General features: G+C 33.9%; 1 protein-coding gene across 2 annotated transcripts; it reads right to left on the reverse strand.

The window, feature by feature from the left end:
• Positions 1-287: 287 nt before the first annotated feature.
• Positions 288-24279, reverse strand: LOC128550174 (cell death abnormality protein 1-like). Of its 2 annotated transcripts, none has more exons than XM_053528630.1 (8): positions 24207-24279; positions 21583-21652; positions 19294-19461; positions 14781-14945; positions 11422-11595; positions 9732-9902; positions 5033-5200; positions 288-3201 (listed from the first exon to the last, which is right to left on the reverse strand). In XM_053528630.1, the coding sequence occupies exons 1-8, from the start codon at positions 24207-24209 to the stop codon at positions 3113-3115; spliced, it is 1008 nt and encodes a 335-aa protein (XP_053384605.1). In that variant the 5' UTR covers positions 24210-24279; the 3' UTR covers positions 288-3112. The 2 variants fall into 2 exon arrangements, with proteins under 2 accessions (XP_053384605.1, XP_053384606.1); XM_053528631.1 differs by lacking the exon at positions 24207-24279 and adding an exon at positions 24132-24204.
• Between the last annotated feature and the right edge of the window lie 401 nt (positions 24280-24680).

Consider the following 24680-nt stretch of genomic DNA (forward strand, 5'->3'; position numbering starts at 1 on the left):
GTTCTTATCCCTAATGATGGCCAATTCAAATGTGTTATCAGATCAGAGACTGAGCTTGTATTATGACAGCGATTAGTGTCAAATCTCGCAGCTCTCCTCTGGACTTTTTCGTCTAAAAATAGTTTAAGCACAGCAAGCAAGCTTTCTCACCCGAAAGATCTGAACCTTTTAAACGTATGTCGAAGTAATCAATCACTTCAGACGTGAGGTAAACAAATAACAAAATGATATATAAAACAACTGTTTATTTTCAAGTCCGATCAAATGACAGTGACCTTAACCTTGTAAATCTATACTATTACTGAAAAAAACTCTCACATGCTTTACTTTGTTGGCAAGTTTACATATCAACACAAGTTCAAAATAAACAACCGCGTCTTTTCATGCTCATATGGTTTTCGACAGGAATAATTTCTTTAATGCATTACGACAAAAACCGAACTTCAAAATTTTAAATACATATTCCATCATGATTATATAGATGTTGATCAACTGAAGTGAAACAATTAGAAAATGTGGAAAGCCACAGGTCGTGCAAAACGACACAAATAAAAATGTTGCAGGCTCGGGTGATTGAGCCTGTCTTTGAAATTCAAGCTACTGTTCCCCTTCTAGCTCCGGGTTGAGCAGTACTCAACATTTACTCATGTTACAAGTACCTAAATGAAATTTAGAGACACCAGCAGGTGTATTAATATGGTGGTCTTGAGTGAGGTAGAAATATGAATAGTATTTAACTACCGCTGTAGCGATGATTAATCAAAACTCGAAAATACTTGAAAATAAAAACAAAAATAATAAATAAATAAATAAATAAAATAAGTAACAAAAGTCAAAGCCCGAAAGCGTTTGATACTGTCAGAACACATTTTTTATTTTACTTTATGTTTTCTGGTATTTACTAGTTATTATATGTTGTAAACTGTTATAGTTCGTCGTAATACATATAAATCAAGATATTACTCGGGACTGTCTACTAGCCTATTTCAACACAACATCCCATTGTAGCCAATCTCATTTTGTTTGATTATACGCGTTTTTTTTCAGTAAATTTGTTTCTTGATTGTTTTGTTGAATTATTTCCGCATGCTAAATAGAAGTTGTTTATTTTGAACATAAACAGTTATTATTTTATGTAAAGAAACTCTTATCAAAACGAAATGTATGAAACACAAGAGAATGGTTCAAAGCTCTTCAAAGGTGATATATGTCAACAAGGAAATCCTTAGCACATAGTTAGTACCACAGATAAAATCTTCTGCAGTTAAAGAGTTCTAACGCAGCAGTTTTTGGTAGTACTGTCATTAATTTCTTGCAAACGTTTTTTCCAGAATTTGCAAAATTCAGAAGTTTTTCATGCATTTGAAACAACTGTTTCAGCTTAATTATGGGAAAATAAATACCATAAAACCGCAAGTAAAACATAAAACAAATATATCATACCATCAGTGGCGAAACAAACTATTTCAATAAAACAAATGTAACTGTTGTTTGCTTGGTGTACGATATTTAAACACAACATGTTGAATGTTTCAAATGCAAGACTACAGGAGTGTTTCAATGCATCTTGAATTTAGCATAGAGATCAACATCGTTTAATTCGAATCTGTATCTAAGATATTGTCTTTGGGACTTAACTGTTTATTGTAGCTTGCCTAGATAACTTTTGAAGTACTGTAATGTTTGAAAATGAAATATAAAGGAAGATGGGCTTTTGCAATGTCTACATTTTCATTGCTATTGGATATTAAGTGGTCTTATTGCAATGAACGATTATACATAGTATAAAAAAACTCACTTAATGAAAAAATACGTCATTTTATGATATTTGTTTAAAAAAGCTAGACAGAACCTTTCGTCTTGATGTGCATTAGTAGTTGGTCTCTGCAACGTACTTTAATGTGATGAAACTGTAAAGAAGTTTCATTCAGATCAAGACGATTTCTACAGTTTACTGATTTTTTTTTTTTTTTTTTTTTTTTTTTTTTTTTTTTTTTTTTTTTTTTTGTCAAACCATATTTCGTAATTTGTTGTCATAAAGAATGTTCAATGGTAGGTCAATTCTTACGGCTTATACCAGAAATTTTGTTAGTTTGATTTCTCTCTTCAATTTTGAATGTTGAAATAGCTATATTTATTCAACAAATGAAATATAACTTTTGATCAAAAAGTCTTATTTTTCCTTAAATTGTACTGAATACTTGGCTTTTTAACATTCCCAACGATAGCACAACAGTTTGATCTAAGCAATTACTGTAAAAGTATGAACAATTTTTAAAGCTTCTTTTTGTGATACGTAAAGCGGACCTTTGTTTTATGTATTGTAAAGGAATAAAATAATTTTCAGCCCCTCTTTTTCACTATTTCTAGACATATTTACTGTCGTAATGGGAGCTTATCTGTTTACAATTGTAAGAAAGTAAAGACTGAATTCTAAAAACAAGATAAACAGATGTGTAAGAGCAGTTTTACAAACAGTTGGCCGTTTTGCAGATTTAAGGGCATAGAGCATGCTATAGAATTAGGCTAATCTTGTAACACCTATATTTTATTGGTTGTTTGGAATTTACTACTTACGATCTACAAGTAAATAACAATCAAAGAAGTGGAAATAACAGTTAATTATTGAGGATTCAAATACAATAGTTTCAAGGTAACAGAGATTCTTCTTAAAAATCATAATGCCACGAAAAAGGCAAACTTTTTTATTCATCCTTGTTTTATATATATGTATATATCTCAAGGAATGACAATAAATTATTAACAAGATAATGCAACATTTTCAAAAAGTGTACATATAGTAGTAAGTAATCTAATTGTTTATATACAACATCAGATCTACAACTTAACAAATTCAAGGAAATTTAAAAAATAGAAAGTAACTGTACAAATCGTCTGTAAGACAGTTGTTCTTCCTTTTTAACACCGTTACTACCTGACAATATAAGTTGAATTTTATTTTTACACTGCTATATATAATATGTATGTTTGCGTTTGAAATATTCTTTTGTATGAAATAGAACACGCAAAATGTTTTATTGCTAGTTTATCGTGTCAGTATGAAATAATACAATTTAAAATAACATAGTAGTGTTGTATATGCCTTTGATAATTAAAAGATCAGTCTGAGCACAAGTGTCAGCAGAGAGGTTCCAATCAAACTAGTTGTCATCCAGGCCGATGTAGCAGAAGAGTCAGGAACTGCAAATTGAACATAAATATATGATATATATTTTGGTGAAGCATTAAACAATTCTTCATACTAATGACATTGAACATAAAAAACATCAATGCTTGCATAAAATCTTTGCTGCTTTATGCCGGTCCGAGACATATAAAACTTTACATTCTCCTTTCCATTAATAACAACCCATCACGTAATTAATGATGTTTACTCTCGTAATACGCGCCTCTATTGACATTCTTTACCATAATATTTGTATGTTTGCATGCCAAACCAGAAGCTTACGTGACGATATACGACGACGTTTACGACAAACTAAATGTGTTTGTATATTCATTCTTCAGAAAAAAATCATGACCAAGTCTCAGATCTGATTCTTAATGATTTAATAATGCAGAAATAATGAATAAATTGCCACAGAAACGCTTATAAACATTGTTACTTTACAGTTACCGCTCAAAATTAATAGCTTTTATTTTGAAAGTACGTAATTCTGTGCATTTTCTTTATTTGAACTATTTTTAAACAGTCATTATTTGCTGAAATATTTTTACGGTCTTTCGCTCTGAGTAATAATCAATATTTTGGTTCTTTTATGTAGTTATATTGAAATGTTATGCCGAATGTAAGAAATTGGATGATGGTAATCAATGTTATTGGGAATATAGCTGGGTGAAAGGTTACTTAATACGGCCATTTTCAAATAAAAATTGGGCAGTTTGATTTGTAAAATCAATTTTTCAGTTTCAGTTGATAATTTGTTACTTATATACTAAAACTAAGTTCTAAAATTGTTTCAAATTTCAGCAGAAAATTGTTGTTTCTTGAATTAAATTGATGTTAACATGGAAACGAAGCCCGTGACCAATATATCTAAATGTGAAATTCAGAAGCGTGAAGCGTTGACACTGGTCTATTTAAGGAACACAGCTTCGGCTTTTTATTTGCATTTCAACAATATCCATAATAATAATGGCAGCATGCAGAATGATTTTCCATAAAAAAAAATGTCAGACGAAGGGTACTGCTATAAGTATTTTAAGCTGTGAAATTTGTTTAAATCAATGCGAATAACTCGAAAATATTACTTACGTTGGAAATAAAATGTTTTAAAGCTACATTATCAAGAAATACAATCTTTTTTAATATTCTTATAGGACATTACGATAAAAAGCAAGATATAAGCTATTTTAAACATATATGTTGCCATGGTTACTTTACACTTTAAGAAAAATAGGGTAGAATGTAAAGTGCTTGGTATTTTGCTAATAATATTACCCAAATATTCCATGTGGTCATTAACAGAATGGCACTGAAGCCGTCGGAAAACCCGTTTTCATACATAATTGTTTAAAAATGAGAGAAAATGCGTTACCATAGAAACACGAGCCCCGCGACATATACATTTTAAACTTATATTAGAAAGCTAACGCGCATTTTAGTAAAATTATTGATTATGCAGACTTCTACGGATAACAATGAAACCAAAATACACTGAAAACTGTTAAATATACATATTTTCCTTCTTCATTACATAAAATTTAGCTAGTAGGCAGCCCATTTCTAGTGTAAAGTTTTGCATAACTGGAGGGTCTGTGGTGTTCATACACTGCTGCACTATCAGCCAGTTTAAACTAAAAGCAAATATCTTTTGGTTAGAAAAAGTCTTTTGAAAAAACTGGTTCTCGGCTTAGTCATGCCGTAGCAATAGCTCGAACAAAAAGCAAGGTAAAAATGCCTCAATAGGACTCGATAGTTTGGTCTTTTTCGTTGTTTTTAAGCAAAAATCCGATTGTAATACCAACCCGTCGAGATAGGTCGAAATAAAAAAAAACTTTATTTTCTAACCTGTCACACAAGTATTGACATTAGTTGTATCCTGTTTATACCCAGATTTACATGCACATTTTGTGGTACCGGTTGGACATTCTGCGTTTGCATCAACAGCGTGACATACAGCTGCTCCACCGGTTTTATCATCATCTTCTGCAGGGTTACAGTCAGTTTCTGAAATCGCTGATAAAAAGAATGTAGCTTTTTACGATTTTTCATTAGACAAAGGCTGCTATACAAACATGTTTCCTCATAATCTCAAAACTTTTACTACAAAAGGGGATCGCCCACTCTTCCAAACAAACCTCTATAATACATCAGGATGATAGTTCCATGTTTGGCTGATTAACACCTAGTACGCTAGGGAACCAGGGAAAAGTCTGTAATTGGGGCGTCGTCGGCATCTAGCACTATCCACCTACATTACTAACAGTCCTCATAAGAGTCGCTCGTATGTGTTACCAGTGGCATATGGCACATAAATAAGCTTACAAACAAACGAACAAACATCACACAATGAGACAGTTTACATATACCAATAGCATTTCGTTCATGAACCTTTGAATAATGTCTCTATTAAACGTGTAGGAAGATATTTTGTTGCGGTTCTAACTGAGTCAATATTATATAGGCTCTACATCTGTTTAAAACTTCGAGGCATTATCAAATAACTTGACAAACATATTTGCAAGAATTTCCACGGCGAGATCAAATGGCAACTAGGTTGTGTTTTGCCTCCGTATCCCTTTAAAGCATTTTAAAGTCCACTTGGCACAAATGTTGCCGCAATACGACGAGGTGCAGATTGCAGTTTTAAAAATATGTCGGGTTAAGATCGTACGGACGGGTTTCATTACACAGACAATCGTCTAGATTTCTTGAAAAAAAAATCTAAATTTTCTTTATTCTAATTTTTCTTTTTTGCTATCTCAGCAAAATCCCTCTCTAAGCTGTGATCAGTTATGTTTTGAGAAGAAAAGGGGCACAATTATACAGCATCTGTAACGCCGCAATAGTAATATCCTATGAACACAACATAGGGTCTCAGTTCAGACTAATATTTTACGTATGCGATGTATGTGTTACCAGTATTAAAGAGGTTTAAATAATGCAAATATGTATAACATAAGGAGATGAATATGTGCAGAGATGTTTTTCAGTTACGTGCGTATTAGGTACTACACTACATATTTAATACCATAATTATTTATACATGCGCACGGACTAAGTAATGCCTGTGCACGTAACATTTAATTTAGTACCTTATACATACGCACTTAAGGGTATAATCAAAGGTCTGGCGGACCTGATAGTCGACTACACACTGTTGAAGTTGAAAGAATCACGTATGCAATAATAGCTCAGAAATATGAAGTATGTAGGTTTATCAACTTTGCCTGGATACATTTGGACGAGAACTTAGCTGAAAAGTCATAAGGGACAAGCCAATATATTTTTAAAGTATTGTACTGATCAATGTGGAGTAACTGTTTTATCCTGTTCTTAACGAAGTAGAAAAAAATGAAAAGAATTAACATGTGAAATGATATAGTCCAGTCACGGCGTCTTGTGGATACTTCTATTTTTCAACAGTTTTGTTCAGTTTTATTTTATTCAACCGTTCAAAACGAAAACGGCAACGGTACCCAATACAGAAATCATTTTCGACGTAAATGTGGTATAAATGAGAATCGCAGATTGGTAGTGATCTAAACAGAAATGATAGAATATCAGTTTCTTAAAATAGCTCTGGAATACATGACAGCTGGAACTGGAAAGTATGTCACTTATAGTACTTGTAATTGCAAACACGACAGTGATGGAATTGTGTCTTCCTTTCATCAGGCTGATCAGGAATGGAAACAATAATGAGGAATGGTGATTTGAAAATGAGTGTATCTAGCTATTTCTTACAATATACCTGCTTTTGTAAGACTGTCGCGCACACATTTTGCCCTGATATAGTTGAATTTACTACCCTGTTCAAATTTAAACCTGACAACAAAACACGACATAATTTCCAAAACATAATTTCGTCAGCAAGTGGTGTGATATTTTCACAAAGCCAATAAAGACATACGCATTGGGTTTGGATAGGCCAAGTAAGCGGCTCTAGGCTCCATTAAAAAACAGCTTCCTCGGCTGTTTTTCTTTAAAATTATAAACTTATTAAAAGGCATAGCTTTTAAGGTCTTACAAGTTTAGTCAGCGCATGATAATATTCAAGTAATATCAAATGATACTACTGAAGCACTAGTTCAATTTTGTAATTTCTATATAATTGGCTAATTATCTGTATGTACTCAAATTATACATCTTAGGTATTGATTAATCTTATTTTAATTCATCTTAATGAAAACTATATAAACTTCTTGGAAGGTTACTTTGATGAATGTTTACTCTGACTCGATTCTATCAGAAACCTAACTTTCTGTGCACAAAGAAAATCGCTGAATCTATTGGCCAGCTAATGTGTTTTTAAAGTGTCTCAGAATGATGTCCATTTTTTTTTTTACAGCTAAAGTCATCATTTTATATTTTTTAATAATTTCTGTTTGCACATAGAGTGTACATCGCCGGGTTAATTATTGTTAGAAGCTAAAAGTGCCCGGAGTAACGTCATAATATTTTGGAATACCAACACGTGATTAGGATTCACTTATTTTTTAAATGAGACGGAAAAATATTTGGCTTTATTCGTGTATGGCACAAACATACATCATAGATTTGAAAACATCATCATTTATTAATGCAACGCACTCTTACTGTGTGTTGCTCGGTCAAAATGCAGAGTAATCATACCACAGCAAGGACTCGTCAAACGCTTTCAGCGTTCGTAGACTCAAAAATGCTAGAATACCCGAGCTAAATCTTACGGTGGGCGTTAATGTGTGGGTCTAGCCAATTCTTTCCGGACAATATATCTGTTATGCGTCTTTCCTAAACCACGTGTCCTCTTCTTTTTTTCTACCGTCTCAATAGCCTAGTGGTAGAGCATCCGCTTCGAGTGCGGGAGGTCGTGGGTTCGATCCTCGGCCACGTAGTACCAAAGTCGTAAAAAATGGCACTTGTAGCTTCCTCGCTTGGCGTTCAGCATTATGAGGATAGAGCTAGGACTGGTCAGCCTGGTGTCAGTATAATGTGACTGGGTTGGGTATCATGCCACGTGTCTACGGCGTGGTATTCCAGTGAGGTAGCACTATAAAGTTGGGCATTGTGCTCACTGCTACAAGTAGACACCGTCGTTTATATGACTGAAAAATTGTTGAAAAGACGTTAAACCCGAACACACACACACACACACACACACACACACACACACACACACACACACACACTGTCTTACTTTTAACTAGACGATGCTTTTGTAGAAAAGCACATGTTTCCAAAAAGCATAGTAGTAATAGTTAAGACGTCAATAGGGGACAGGAGCGTAATTCGAAGAGACACTGATTGTTGGCTAAGTGACTGAAGTGCAATATGGATCATCTACTTTGCAAGCCCAATCATTCTAAGAATTTCAACGTTCTGAGTCAAGTGGTTTTCAAGTTATGGATGGGAAACTGTTTTCCATGTTATGGCTCCTGTAACCATGACCTTTGATTGAGTGATCTCAAAAATAATAGGGATCATCTACTCTGTAAGTCCTATAACCCTATGAGATTTGAAGGTTTTGGTTCAAATAGTTGTCAAGTTATTGATAAGAAAACGTTTTCCATGTTCTTACCCCTGTGTCCGTGACCTTTGATTGAGTGAAAATCAAAATTTATAGTAATCATCCACGTTGCATGCCCAGTCATCCTATGAAGTTCCAACATTCTGGGTCAAATGGTTGTAAAGTTATTAATCGAAAACGGTTTTCCATGTTCAGGCCATCGTGACTTTAATATTTGATGAAGTGACCCCAAAATCAAAAGGGATTATTTACGGTGCATGTCCAATCATCCTATGAAGTTTCAATCTGCTTTGTCAAGCGGGTCTTAAGGTAGTAATCGGAAACGGGTTTCCATGTTTAGGCTCCTTTGAGCTTGACATTTGATGGAATGACCCCCAAAAAATAGGGATCATTTACTTCGTAAGCCCTATCATGCTATGAAGTTGAAGGTTCTAGGTCAAATGGTTCTCAACTTATTGATCGGAAATGAAGTGTGATGGATTCTAGCCCCTGTAAAATTGAATTTGGACGGAGTAACCCCAAAATCAATAGTTTACCCTGCATTTCCAATCATTCTCTGAAGTTTCAACATTCTAGGTCAAGTTGTTCTCGGGTTATTGATCTGAAACGGGTTTCCATGTTCAGGTCCCTATGACTTTGACCTTTGATGGAGTGACCCTAAAACAATAGGGGTCATCTACTCCGTAAGCAATATCATATATTCCTAGTTATGGACCGTAAATGGAGTGTGACGGACGTTAGGATGGGCGCGGACGGACAGAGCAAAAGCAGGGAGAGAGACATAATAATATCGATCTGCCTGTTCTGACGGAAACATGTCAATATCATATATTAGTTTTTTCTTTTGTTTTTTTTTTTCTTTCAAAAAAGTAAAATATTTGTTTAACAAAGTTAAGGACCGAATCAATGTTTCAGCTAGAATCATTCTTCGTTTATCCAATACAAAATGATATGAAAGCACTGACAAAACTTACTTTCTTTCAGTATATTACCCAACTATTATTTAATTCGTTAAAGTCAATGCATTTAACTACTTACATTTTAGAACACATGTATTGCTATTGGGAGATCCTTCTTTATAGCCAGATTTACAAGCACATTCTGTAGCACCGGTTAGACATTCTGCATTTGAATCTACCTTCTTGCATACAGCTGATTCACCGGTAGTTGCGTCATTACTACTAGGGTTACATGTAGTCTCTGAGACAGCTTTTACACAAGAGATAAAGAGAATAAGAATACTGCTTTTTGAAGGTGTCGGAAATATACATTACATACTAAAATGATTATTTGTGACGTACTCACAAACGCCGCTTTTCATGGAAATACACGCCACAACACGTGTATCATTGAAGGTTCCATGTGCACCGCCGTTTGAATACATCTGCGGATGTCTGTAAATTGCTTTTGTACTTTTAGCATGTGTAAATGTTGAGTTCTACTCAACCCGGGGCTAGAAGACGTCCACTACCGTCCATGAACAGGCTCAATCAAACCGAGCCTGCAACATTTTTGTTTTTGTCGTGTTGAACGACCTGTGAAGTTTCCACTTTTTCTATTTTACTATCACAGCAGCGTTGTTTGTGCCGTGTGGCGGCCGTAAAAAGTCTCCCCGTACATTCAATCAGGGCTGTTATATTTCGATCTTCTCAGATCGTTCAGCCCGACTTTTATGTCGTGTTATTGGTACTGTTTAGTTTCTCAGCATGACCATTTCGGCCTGGGTGGTTCCAGTACTCCCGCTTTCATAGCCTTGGGTATTGTATAATCACCCCCTGGATAGTGTGCTTGCTTTTTAATTTTGTCTTTTGACAGTTCCTGCGATATGCAAGTTCCATAACCTCAGATCCCCTTTCTAAATTCCAGTTTGTTTAGTTCTGTCATTGTTTTCTCGTTTGGGGCTAACCCATTACTTTATCTGGGGACCAAACGCCGCTTTTCATGGAATTACACACCACAACCCGTGTACAGTTGGAGATTCCGTGTGCGCAGGCGTTTGAGTGCGTCTGCGGATGTCTCTAAATTGCTTCTTGTACTTTTGGCGTGTGTAAATGTTGGGTTCTGCTCAGCCCGGGGCTGGAGGACGTGGACGGTAGCATGCATTTCCACTACCGTCCATGAACAGGCTCAATCAATCCGAGCCTGCAACATTTTCGTTTTTGACGTGTGGAGCGACCTGTGAAGTTTCCACTTTTTCTATTTTATTTCACGAAATATATATGCTGAATGAGATGTTTTGAGACATTTTTCGGAAAAATGTAATGATCAATTATGGTGATTTGTTAATAAAAAGTAAATAAAAAAGTTTTGTTTTTGCCTTTAATATGTAAGTGTATGATATTTATAAAGATAAGGCGATCGATCATATAGTTACATACACAATGCAGTCATATTTCTTCTATTTCACATCGAATTTTTAAAGTATGGCTATCGATTTTTAATGTGATTGCATAACATTTGTCTCGGTCGCTCATACATGATTCTTTTAGTCATATTCCTATTAAACTACATAACATACAAACCTACAAAGTAAATATTTTTTGATAAAGCTAAAGGCCTGATCCGATATTTATAATCTTTTATCAAAAAAAAAAGAATGCATCAGCTAAATGTTATGGATTTATTATTTACCTGATAGTATGACGAAAGCAATGATAAAAGTTATTTTCTTCCAGTAAAAAAGAAATTTTTTTGTAAATAATAAATGTCCATACAGTTTTGTACTTACGTTTAGGAACGCATGTGCTTTTATCTGGAGATCCTTCTTTATATCCAGATTTACAAGCACATTTAGTAGTACTGCTTACACATTCTGCGTTTGTATCTACCGTCTTGCATACAGCTGCTCCACCGGTAGTTGCGTCATTACTACTAGGAGTACATGCAGTCTCTGAGACAGCAGCTTTAATATAAGAGATAAAGTGAGTAAGGAAACTGAATTATAAAGGTGTCTGAAATAAACATAACTTACTAAAATCATAAATATAACAAGCACAAATACGTTACTTAATTGCTTCGGTGTTTGAATTGTCTTATAGTACGACGAATTCAATTAACAACAATATTGTGTACATTATAGTTTTCAATACAGTCAATTTTTGTTTTGTTTCGACTTTAACGCCGTTTTTCAACAGTATTTCAGTCATGTAACGGCGGGCAGTTAACCTAACCAGTGTTCCTGGATTCTGTGTGTTTGTGTATGTTCGGGTTTAACGTCTTTCTCAACAATTTTTCAGTCATATAAACGACGGTGTCTACTTGTAGCAGTGAGCACAATGCCCAACTTTATAGTGCTGCCTCACTGGAATATCACGCCGTAGACACGTGGCATGATACCCCACCCAGTCACATTATAGTGACACCGGGCTGACTAGTCTAAGCACTATCCCCTTAATGCTGAGCGCCAAGCGAGGAAGCTGCTAGTACCATTTTTTACGTCTTTGGTATGACGCGGCCGGGGATCGAACCCACGACCTCCCGCACTCGAAGCGGACGCTCTACCACTAGGCTACCGAGGTGGGGATTCTGTACCAGTACAAACATGTTCTCCGCAATTAACTTCCAACTTCCCCACATGAATCAAAGGTGGAGGACGAATGATTACAGACACAATGTCTTTTATCAAATCGTCACGGAGAACATAAGCCCCGCCCGGGGATCGAACTCACGACCCCGCGATCCGTAGACCAACGCTCTCCCTACTGAGCTAAGCGGGCGGGCTTTCAATACAGTCAAATGCTTATATTTGGGAACATATGTATTGCTAATTATAGACGCTTTATATCCAGATTTTCAACTATATTTAGAAGTACTGTTTGTCATTTGGAGGGAGGAGGTAACTGCTTCATTTGCAAATGGCAATGTGTAATAGAATGCTGTATCTGCAAAGAGGCGGACTTTTGGGTTGATATTTTGTGGAAGGTCATATATATATCGTATGGTGTGTATTAGTTAAATGTGTATAGACAATATTAAATTGTAAAGACTTGAGCATCTTTCTCCACATCTTTTTCTCCTATATATATAATATGATTTAACGCCGTTTTTCAACAGTATTTCAGTCATGTAACGGCGGACAGTTAACTGCCAACTTCCCCACATGAATTATCAGAGGTGGAGGATGAATGATTTCAGACACAAAGTCTTCTATCAAATTGCGCTGAGAACATACCCTCCCCACCACCTACCCCCCACGAGCCGTAGACCAACGCACTCCCTACTGAGCTAAGCGGGCGGGCTATGTAATACATAAGATACGTACATAAGGTAATGAAATATTAATAATGAATGCGGCTCTCCCGTATGAATAATGAAGTAAAATAATACATAAGATACGAATAGTTACGTTAATACAAGCATGAAATAAATGTGCTCTGCTTTTTATTTTTTTATTTTTTTTATTTATTCATACGGACGTATCCGAATCGTGGAGGCTGTGTCACTGAAATTGAAACTTAACATTTTATAACCGTCTCCATCGGCGGAATCTATCCATTTACAAGAAAAAACTTCCAGCAAATGTCGTCGTTAATGGAAGTTTTATGCGTTGCTGCAGAAAAAATAACCTTCTATTACATTTGCTATAGAATCTAGTATTCTGAAAAGGATTTAAAGGTTAAAGGTGATACACTTACATTTAAGACAATGTAGATGTATGGAGTAATTTGTACAAACCATTGTTTAAGTTTAGTTTCTAATAACATCGTATAAAATAATTTACAACATAAAATAATCAAAATTATCAATTCAAGTACTTAAGGTTGGATCCGGAAATTTACATATAACGACTCGTCAAATAATTTCAGATGGACGAGTCGGTGGGGACGGTATCTAACAGTCATGGCTTACTTTTATCACTGACACTTTATTGTCACTGAAGTATCAAGCTTTAATCTGGCTTGTTGTGCTTGTAAAAGGGCCATGATTAAAACTCCAGGACGTTAAGCCTTTTAATGATAACATTCATGGCAATTATGTGCATGGCTGCATCAAAAATGCAGCTGGTCTCGAAATATGTTTAGTAGAAAAAAATGGTTGTTAAAGCTGCTGATTTCAAAAATAATTTTTTTTGTAAGCAGTATCTTACTCTTCTTTTTTTTGTTTTGGCTTATGACTAGCATCCTTATCACAGACACATGGAAGACACGTTTAGATATTCTAATTGGCTTTTTGTCCAAATAATACTAGTTTATACTAACGATTTCATAATAAATATTTATATACAATGTACTATATTTTCTACTATAAAGTATTCTTTTGACAGATATGGCCCATAAAGAACGTAACTATGAAAAAGTTCTTGTAATGCTTGTCGTACACTGAATATTTACAAAATAACTAAGATACCTTTATTTATGTTTATCCTTCAAATGTTAGTGCCTTATATTTTGGCGATAATTTTATCATTTTATTCTAAATAACGATGGAAAAAGTGTTTGTTTTTTATAAATACGACTTCGAATAATAATGTAAGTATATACGTAGAGAGAAGCATTGAAACCACCAAGAATGTTGAAATAAGGCTTATACTAATTTGCTATTCTCGCGTTTGCATTACAGTCCTCCCCTTGTGCGTCTTCTTATTCGAACGTTGCTATATATGTTCACCTTATTTCATCATTGAGCTTTTCCACTTTTCTGCTAGTGAAGATAACTGTAACACTGTTGTTGTTGTTGCAAAATCGTTCATTTTTTATCCGAAATATTAATGAGTTTATTCGGAATGTGACGGCACAGCACGTATAATCCGAAAGATATAGGCTTGATATACTTGTTTCTTTCCGTTTCACTACACTTCATATAAACAATTTTAGCACGTATCGAATAAAGAAATAACATCGAGTTTATTTTTACGGAACTGAGCGATTAATAACATTTCATGACGCGATATAAATAGGAGATACTAAGCATAATCACGAATCAGCACTAAAATGTGTTTAAATAATTCTTATTTAGTAGTGTGTGAAATGAGAAAACGTACAAAAGCAAGCAAGATATACTTTAAACTCATTTGAAGAAATATTCATGTTTGTATTTAAGTATTAAATGTATCTATCGTCTATCTATGAAGGGTCTGTCAATATTAACCTTTCACACAACTGTTGACAACCGCATGTTGTTTATATCCAGATTTGCAAGCACATTTATCTTTTCCAGCTGGACATACTGCGTTATCATCTACACCTTTGCATACAGCTGCTCCACCGCTTGAAGGATCAGCATTGTCAGGATCACAGCCTGTTTCTGAAATCGCTGATAAAATAAAAGAAGTATTTAAGCATACAATGCATCATTTAACAGATTATTATACAGCAGCTTGGTGTTATAAATAAGCGTGATATATGTACATGTTTTTAAAATATTTTTATCTGATTTTTATCATTTTACTTCAGAAATATTTGCTTAATCAAATATTAATAATATATTAAACAACATATTATACAAGACATTTTTAAAACATCTGAAGACTTAAACTGTATTATCCAATTTGATATTCATTTCGCTACACGTAGTTATGTAACATATTGTTTTGTTTTTTTTCCGATGACAGACGTTGCCAGTGGAAATAATTTTTACAAAAGGTTATTTGTAAGCAAAGAATGAAGCCAAGCAAAAGTAGCAGACTTGGTACCATTGAGTCTATAGATAGTTAATGATACGTGCACCTCACCGCAAACCCAAATAACTCCGGCTTAAGCCGAACTCTGATTCATCGAGTTTACTCATGATCACGAACGATAAGAAAATAAACTCGAAAATATTGCATTTTATCGCAAAAAGTAAACGTCTGCTGTAAATTAACCTTTTTGTTGTCTTATATATTATATCTTAAAACGTATGTAACACTTGGTAAGTTAAAATATTTTATCATGCAACTACTATGCAAAGTGCCTGATATCACTTGCCTGATATTTTATTTTGTTATCAGGTCATTGACCTGATATCAAAATTAAGCTCCTCCCATATTGACGGACTAGTTTTTACATCAGTTTCCTTCCTGCCTGAATTTTATTACAGAGTCCAGTTTCAATGTTTCTTAACTTTTTTTCTAAAAAGATTCTGTAATCTCAACAAATTTCCTTGAATATAGTTGTCTCTAATTTTATCACACAGACAATAGCACTGAATGACGTCATTGTGAAACGTTCATCATGACATCACAATGTTTACATGGATCGATTCTTGGAAAGGTTTACAATACACTTGACAATGTGTGATATACTTATTCTTGATTTATGCCTTATTTAAAGCATGCACATTTTATTAAGTATTAGCAAAAGTGTTTGTGTTACTTATTATTCTTGAATCAGTTAATTATAATTCTTGGATCGGTGTAAATTTAGTGATTTTGAAAACTTTAAAGTCTGGAACTGGAAGTGAAATTTTCAGCGCTTTGGACATGTAGATCTAGTTGTCTGAGTCAAATGTTGTATAATAAAGCATGTTCTGGTTTATTCAAGATGATGATTTTTTTTTATCTTTACGCAGGTAAGAAATTATTTCATTGTTTTGTTTTTGATTTTTTTTTTTTTTTTACAAGAATATCAGAAAGTCAAAAACATTGTCGGAGTTGAATTCAATATGGCTGCCGTATTGTTTCGTTCAGATGTTTCAGGGTCGGATGAATGTTCGAAACTGTAATATGTAAATTTAATTTTTTGCTTCAGAAGACATTTTTTACGAAATAAGAGATGAAGACATATGTTTTTCTAGGCAGTTTGTATGAGTTTCATGATAAATAGAATAACAAGCTACTGTCTTTTGATATCAATGTTATCAGGTCTCGGCTGATATGGGTGGAAGGGGTTCGGTTCCCTCACCCCTTCCAGCCCATATCAACCTTGACCTGATAACATTGATATCAAAAGACAGTAACCTGTTACTCTCTTTCAAATTAAAGAGGAAATAGCTATTTTAAAACATATTGTCCAAGACATGAATCGTGGTTGTAATATATTCCATTTTAGTGTGAAATGCATTGATTGTATTGAACAAGCAAAACAATAGCAGACTCGGTTCATGAGACGTAAAGAAATGTGCAACGTCTTTCACGTGCTCGCGTTGATGTGAAATATAATTTTGTGCTAGTCGACGTGTTTATATAAACCCTTATTCTCGCTGTATGTCTGGGATTAATAAGGTTTATCAATGACATCGTTTATCGTCACTATTCCTTAAACATTCCATAAATGAAATAATGCCAAGGAACATCACGAAGATGTTATACAGTAATGTGTAGAGGCTTCATACTAGTTTTAAATCCAATGCAGCAAAACCATTGCTATTGTTGCATGCTACCGTAGACGAAGCTGGCAAGTATGCATGTATTTTGTTATACGTCTGATGTTTGATTAAATGATGAATTGTTTAGTTTAACTTTGTTTACGCAAAACACAGGAAAACACATTTACATGATGTCAGCAGGATCTATTGGACTGATATTTTTTGTTACATTTACTTCTATTAGTGTCTAGCACAATTATTATGGCTTTAGGATAAACATATAGGGGAGAACGCCAAGTGTGCCCCATTCTCACTCCTTATTTCCACCATTGACACTTTAGAGACCTTTTAAAGATTTAAACCAGATAGATTGAAAGGTGCTAATTTAACATGCATTTTACAACAATAATTACGGCAACAGGTCACAACTATATTTCATAGCTGACTACACCTAAATTACGTAATACTGGTGTCTTCTCTTGATAGCGGTCGAAATATGTCGTTTATTTGTTATTTATACGTGTTGAGAAAGTTTAATGATAATCATGTTACAACAAACAAAAAGAGGTTTTGTTTGTTATCATAGTGAGGACAATGCCGGAATATTACGTAAGGTTTAGCTAGCTTGTTCTATAATTTTAGGATAGCTTTAAGGAACCAGTATTTCCAAAGGCAACCAAGGGATGTAATTATGGAATAGTTCAGGAAAAAGAGAAGATCCGACACAGTTGGTGAAATAGGAAAATACCTCACTGATAAGTTTCAGAATATCACCACTTAGCATAAAATTAACGATTGTATCAACGTGTTTTAAAGCCGTAATTTCAGTGTTTAAGATACAGCACCTAATTTAATGAATATAGACGTCGATTTAAACCACAAATATTGGCGATGATCAAGTATGTACAATAGCACTATTTAGAGACAGTACGTATTATATTATATATGTATGTGTGTGTGTTTTGACACATACATACACACACACACACACACACACACACACACACACATATATATATATATATATATATATATATATATATATAATAGAAAATATTAAAAGTTACTCCTGGACAAGTATATAATAAATAAAAAAGAAAAACATCCAGTGGGTTTCCTCTATCTATATTTAGACAGATAGGTAGACCCATTGGATGTGTTTCTTTTTTATATATATATATATATATATATATATATATCATATCCATATACAATATTTAAACAAGAAGTGTCATTGTAGCTACAAGCTCTAAAAGAACTTGTTTTGCTGGCGAAGATACCTCCTCTTACTCCTGGACGCCAAGCAACATTTTAAATAATAACCATGACAACTGCGCACACGTCTGTCTGAAAATGAGTGTCGTTTGTTGCGAGATATTTTGTACGGGAAAAATGAATTGTTGAAGGTTCAGATTTTAGATGAAGTATTTAGATGATCGTCTTTGACAACAGTTTCTCACTGGTCTGACTTCCGTTCTTGCATATGAAGCAAGAACAAAGACTTCTTCTGAGGCTTCGACATTTAAAAGAAAACAAGCATATTTATCACAGGCACTTGAAGCATACAATTTTAAACATTCTTATTGGCATTTAACTGCTAGTTTACAACAACTTTGTGATACACTTTAAAATATTTTCTACAATTAAATCAGTTTATAGCCCATTAAAAATATGCACAATGACTTGTAATGCACATTGACTGTTTTCTAGATTACATAGATGCCTTTGTGTTTATCCTTAAGACGTAGGTGCCTTTTATTTTGTGGATAATGTAATTATTATATTATAGATAAAGATGAATATAGTCTTTTTTCTTGCAATGCAATACGAACAAAAGTGTAAACATCTTTATAAGCATTAGCGTTGAAAACTACACGCATGTTTTGAATAAACAGTTTAAAATATATTGCCAGTTTCCTCATTTGAGTAGCAACGCTACCCTTGTTTTATTATTCGAAGTATGCTGAATATGTTCATCTTTTCTTTGAACATGTTTATTTGTTTGTTTTTTATATTAACTGTAAACTGATTATAAACACTAAGTCTTACTTTCCTTTGTGTTTTTTTTTCAAACTGCATATTACATTGTTACAAATAGCAAATATAGCATTTCGAATCAATAATTTAGTTTGTTTCGTGAACGGAACTAAACGATTGATATGGCATAAAGTCATCTAAATAGATCAATTCTCGGCATCATCACGCGAATCAGCTGCTTTTATATTTCTTTTTAAAGAGCGCATGACAAAAGAACATGTACAAGTGTAAACAAAAAATAATTTAAATTCATATGATGTGTGATCTTTCTTTGTTTATATACATTTTTTTGTAATTACCATTTCTGTGTTCTAACTACGAAGAGTCAATTTATTCTAACCTGTGACACAAGTATTGGCAGCTGCTGGATCCTGTTTATATCCAGATTTGCAAGCACATTTTGTTGTTCCATCTGGACATTCTGCGTTTGCATTTACACCTTCACACACAGCTGCACCACCGGATGTATCATCATCATTAGAAGGATCACATGCAGTGTCTGAGACAGCTAATCAGTAGAAAAATAATGTAAAATTAACTTCAGTTACATATATTATGATTTATCAAGTAATTCATTATACAGAACATTTATTCTTGCACACCGGACTGGCGTTTCCGGTGATTTTACCCATGCCGGCAAAATCAATCTGGCACCTCCATGCCAGATGACTCTCGTGCTGTTAATGACAACTAGTGGTTCATGCAATGATAATATATTGTTTATGTAAAAACACGAAAAAGCAGACCTGTACCTTGATAGTTTATCTCCGTTCCTTATAATATATTTCTCGATTCAAGATACGTTAGTTTACCGTAAGAACATAACGTTACGCTACAAACGATAAAACTAAAGTGAACTTTGTTATTGTGCGTAACGCAAAACATCATGACGTCACTTCTGTTTACGGACGTTAATTTCCCGCGCTCTATTATAAGCAAGAGTGCTACAAAGAAAGTATTTCTATATGTTATTTGTAAAACTACGGTATGCAAGAAAAATAATCTGCTAGAATAAAGTGCTAACATGTATACGATATGCAAGAAACAATATCGGTCATGTGTTTACGAACCGGATTGAAATATCCGTCCCTCGGCCACCTGCACATGGGCGGTAATTCGGCAAGCTTCATTACCGCCCAATGCACAGGTGCCCTCGGGACCGATATTTCTATCCGATTCGTAAACACATGACAGATATTATTAGTATTAAATTATCACATTCAATACGGTGGTTCGAAATTTCAATGCAGAAATAAATCTATATACAATGTACAATGTAACTGACTTAATATTAGTATTGTATTATAAACAGATCCTTTGTATAGAAATATGTTCTACAAGTAGGTATAACAAGAACATCGCTAGTCTTATCATAAAGAATATTTGCAGAAAAAACACGATCGGTTACCAAAAATCTCCACGTTAGTTGATTAATATATTAAGATCAAGTTCGTGAAAATAATACAAAATGATCTTAAATGTTAGAATGTTAACATGCTGGTAAAATAGAAAAGGAACTTCAGCTTGCGGGGTCACTTTCATGTCTGAAATATTTTCGGTGTATACGCCAGAAAATGTTAAGAGACTTTTAAACGAAAAAAAGCAGATCATAGATAGAAAGTTTAGATCTGTTTCATATCCTCACTTCGAATAGTTTGGATTCTTCATTATTTAATTTCGGTTATCTATATTACAAAAAAAATATGTGATGACAATTTGTGCATGAAGAAAAAGTCTTAAAGGTTTTTGTTTTTTTGACGAATCATAATTACATGTAATTATCGTTTCCTCATTTGAAAATTTAAAAAAATGAAAAATGAAATTTATCGAAAGCATTAGATGTTTTAACAAACTTGTGACCTTTAAATTTGTCAAGATTCAGTATACATTTAACACGCATTAACATTTCTAAAATATATTCTGTGTATTTACATAAATTGTGACTGTTGAAGTTTTATATGTATGCAAAAATAACCCGCACGAAGCGCCATCTTATTCGAATATCACTGCTTCCTTATCAATGTTATCAGCGCCATGTTAGTAAGTACTAAGGCTACCGTGGCATAATGGTTAAGATTGCTGGCTTCGAATCACTTCCCACTAACCGCTATCGGTTCGGAACACATCGCCTTTAGTATAGATTTGTTTCATATGAGGCAGATATCCGGCTGGCTAAAGGAGGTTCCGTGGTGTTCATAACAGTCGCCGTCCTGTGCCAGGATAATACCCGAAAGACATACGGAATCTAGGACAACGCGCGGAATCCTCTTCCGCTATTAAAATCTTGAAAGGCGCCATATGATTTATACGTGTGTTGGTAACAAAACAACAACAAAAAATAGAAAGAGTACCGTTTGAATCATTCTAATATTGATTGTCATAATGTTGAAATAGCCATATATTGATTTAAAGTACATGAGCTATGTTACAGGTAGCAAATATAATAGTAGGAGAAAGATAACTGGATAAAACTGCCGGAGTGTTACAGTTCACCTGCATGCCTAATCCAATTGAAATAATTGAACTTGATAATTTTGAAATTACATCATGGACACACAAATAACAGTAGTTTAGAAAAATGCAATCGTACAAATTTTATCAGTAAGAAATTTAACCGAATTTTATCTACCTGCTAAACAAATGTGCACCACCATTAAGCCTACAAGTGACACGGTACAACCTTTCATCAGTAAACTCGCCTGAAAAACAGAAATGCAAGCAACCCGTTTAGAAAGAGACGTATGATTTAAAGTTACAAGTCATACGTCATACTAGGCATGGTTAAAGATCTTGTCATAAAAATGTAACTCCCCGATATATGCAGCAAGCGGCGCTGCTTTTTTGCACTACGCGTCATTGTATTAAACGAATCTTGGAAGTAAGGCAACTTCAAAATCAATTGTAGAAACAGTCAATAAGATTATTGTGGCAAGAACTTATGTGAGTGTGAAATAGTTATCAAATACATTTTATGATATCAGAAAATGTTTAAAGTCAATGATATTTAGATATAACACTATGTGTACCATAACACACGTCATATAAAACCAAACAAATCTATTTAACATTTACCTTTAATATTGACATTAAAACAAAATTACTTATTACCAAATTTTAAATCATACAGATATTTCATCGTTCGTTCTAACGTGAGCCCTACAATTACAATGAAATACCTGATAAGATTGTTATTTGTATCATAGATTGGTCTCTGTGTTGTGATTAAATGCATTTTTAATTCGATTTAAACAAAACAAACAATCTAAGGTCGTCTTTGCTATCCAGTTTGATCCAGTGTAATTCTTAAACTGGGGAAGGGAAGAAGGTAATATTATTTACATAAGTTGACTGATAATAACTGTTATAATGATCAGGTTCTTTTTCTCAGGTCTTGTTAAGCCAGTTGTCGTCGTTGCATCTATTAGTTTCGGAAAGCGGTTTCGTCTAATTCTCAACTCAGTATTTGAAAATAATATCTAAGAGTATTTACATAACCTACGAAACGCTGGATAAGAAAATAAAGATGATTTTAAGTAAGGTCAATACTTGGGAAAACAGTTCAACAGAAAACAGAATAAAAACTAGAGTTCAGACATCGGGAGAAATCAATTCCTCGGGCATTAATCATTAAAATGCAGCTTAAAAAAGGCTACAAATTAATCTATTTTACTTTTTGGCACATAAAATCTTCAACTTCAATTCGGAAATCATAAAACAATCTATTTCATGTAGATGTATTCTGCCTTTTTTAGAAATTTGATGCTAATGGGTGACGTAGATATCTTTCAAGATGTATTTTAAGTTAAAGTTCTTGTTTCTACAGTAATTCAAAAGTAAATGTCGGCGTTTTTGCACTATTTAATGTTTTGCTCAAATTTCTTGATGTTCATTTGACGTCAATTTTATGTCAAATAACATATGACTGCCACAGACAAAACGTTGTTTATTTCAATCTCGAATGACCGATAATTATTAAATTTTATGCGGACATTACTAAAATGTTATGAAATCCATTCATGATGTTTAGGTGATTTCCTATCGCAGAAATTTATGGAATTTAATTAGCAGTTATTGATGTTTTTATATTTAAGACGTCAAAACATTGACCGGGCCGCTAGCACGTTGATATGGCTATTAAATAACCACTAGTTTTGTACTGTCTGTTGTCATTCCATCTTAATATTTACATTTGCTAGCGAAAATGTAACAACGGTACCAGCGAAACATAATAAGTAATAACACGAATAAAGTTACAGAACAGGTCTATGTATTTATTGAATAAGTCTTGTAATGGTAACCTTTTAGGTAGAGTAAAATAAATTTGCTTGCATTGACCTTGACTTTATCCGTTCTATTGCATACAGTTTAGGCATATACATATTGTGCCAGTACGTAGTTTATACTGGGAGAAAGGCTCCATTATATACAACCGTCGACAGTTGTTCTACTGTCAGATTTGCATTGATCGAACTTGTTTTCATATTCGATTTATTGATGGAAAATGTGTGTAATATCTGATCATGATTGTAACTGAGCTTCATATTAATGCGGTAGACCTTGCAAACTCACAGTTTCTACGACACAATGTATATAATATCTTACATGCATGCAATTAGCTGAAAAGCAATGTATAAGAACTGAAGACCTTTATTTGTTTATGTTTTTATATTTCCACACTTCATTTCATGTTGTCTTGAGACAAATACAATTCATAAAATTCGTCCATTAACTATTAATGCTAAAATCAAGCGATTGTGATATCCCGACAATATACACATACTATTAGTTACCTGAATTCAAGTTTGAATGAAATCCAATAAAATCTGTAGGAAGTATGTAGGAATAGCCGCCGTATATGGACGAAAGAATAGACAGCCACTCGGACAAAACCTGCCTTGTAGGTATAGCTAAATTACAAACTTACATGATTCAGGAAAAAAAATATTTACTGTAAGTTATACATATATTATGCAAGGGCGAAATCATGAGACTTACTTATCATGTGCCACTTTCTTGCGTGCATTATGATAAAACAGTTTTGATTTTTTAATTAAAGTTAAAAATTGTTACGTTAAAATATGACAGACGTACAACTTTTATAAATATTATATACAATATAAAACTGTGACAGTCGCTGTTGTAGTGCAAAAATATGATATATTTTCAAATAATACTTACTTATATATCATGTTTAAATATGAAATATCCTGTCACAAAGAAACATTTTAATGGAATATAAAAGTGAATAAATACCATTTTCCAGTTTTAATTTCCTCACGTGCATTTTCAGATAGGTTGTATGTATTTATATCAAGCTTGCAAATGTTACGAGTAAAGAAAGTTTCTGATTAGTTAAAATTGAATGATAAAAGGACGAATGGCAGACAATATCTACGTAATGAGTTTAGTGGTTGGTAAAAAACCATGACTTGTGGCGGCATGAAAGGTCATGAAGAAGGCAGACATGGGTGCAACTCTTGATTTTATCAAGATATGAGCGGCCGTATTGGTAGAACAACACTTTCCTAAAGTTAAATCTCTCGGAAATAGAATAATTTGCTCAAATAAACTCGAGCCTACAGATGCGAGGGATGTTTTTCGGGATAATTCGGGGCTTCCGTGGCCGAATGGTTAAGTCGCTTTATTTAAATCACTTGCCGTTCATCGATGTTGGTTAGAGCCTCACCTTAGTCGAAAAATTCTTCATGGAGGAAGCCATCCAGTTGG

The sequence above is a fragment of the Mercenaria mercenaria genome, chromosome 17, assembly GCF_021730395.1.
Source record: "Mercenaria mercenaria strain notata chromosome 17, MADL_Memer_1, whole genome shotgun sequence".
NCBI classification, from domain to species: domain Eukaryota; kingdom Metazoa; phylum Mollusca; class Bivalvia; order Venerida; family Veneridae; genus Mercenaria; species Mercenaria mercenaria.